The sequence below is a fragment of the Penaeus monodon genome, chromosome 15 (assembly GCF_015228065.2).
Source record: "Penaeus monodon isolate SGIC_2016 chromosome 15, NSTDA_Pmon_1, whole genome shotgun sequence".
In the NCBI taxonomy this organism is placed as follows: Eukaryota; Metazoa; Arthropoda; class Malacostraca; order Decapoda; family Penaeidae; genus Penaeus; species Penaeus monodon.
The window spans coordinates 29,329,808-29,330,208 of NC_051400.1; the positions used below are offsets into that span (position 1 = coordinate 29,329,808).

The window sequence follows — 401 nt, forward strand, 5'->3', positions numbered from 1 at the left end:
AGACTAACCATTTAACGAATATTCCAGACGAATTTCGCAACTTCTACGGCCACAAATTTCGCGTTGTAACTCTGCGTTATTTTCCGTTCATCGAATACACGAGAGAGAGTGACGCGCCGGGGACCAAGGTCTCTCCGAGGGACTGTCTCGATCTCCGCATTCTTTCTACTCTCGCTTCACGCAACAATTTCACGTGAGTTTGCCGTCGAGTTTGATTTTAGTTTTATGCTTATCTTAACTCCACTTATTAATGTCTGTTTTCTGTTCTTCGTTAGGATTTTTTCTTCTTTTTCTTCTTTCTTCTTGTTTTTGTTCTTACTTTTGTTCTTGTTCTTCTCTTTATTCTTTCATCTTGTTCTTGTTCCTGTTCTTCTCTTTCTTCTTCTTCTTTTTCTTTTCTT

The 401-nt window shown here is 38.7% G+C and overlaps 1 protein-coding gene across 1 annotated transcript in view; it reads left to right on the forward strand.

Moving 5' to 3' along the window:
- The window catches only part of LOC119581925 (glutamate receptor ionotropic, kainate 2-like), a 19,524-nt gene that overhangs the window by 7,465 nt on the left and 11,658 nt on the right, over positions 1–401 (forward strand). The window contains exon 6 of the mRNA XM_037930099.1: positions 28–193. Within this exon, the coding sequence (XP_037786027.1) occupies positions 28–193 (166 nt within the window). The remainder of the gene's footprint in view (positions 1–27; positions 194–401) is intronic.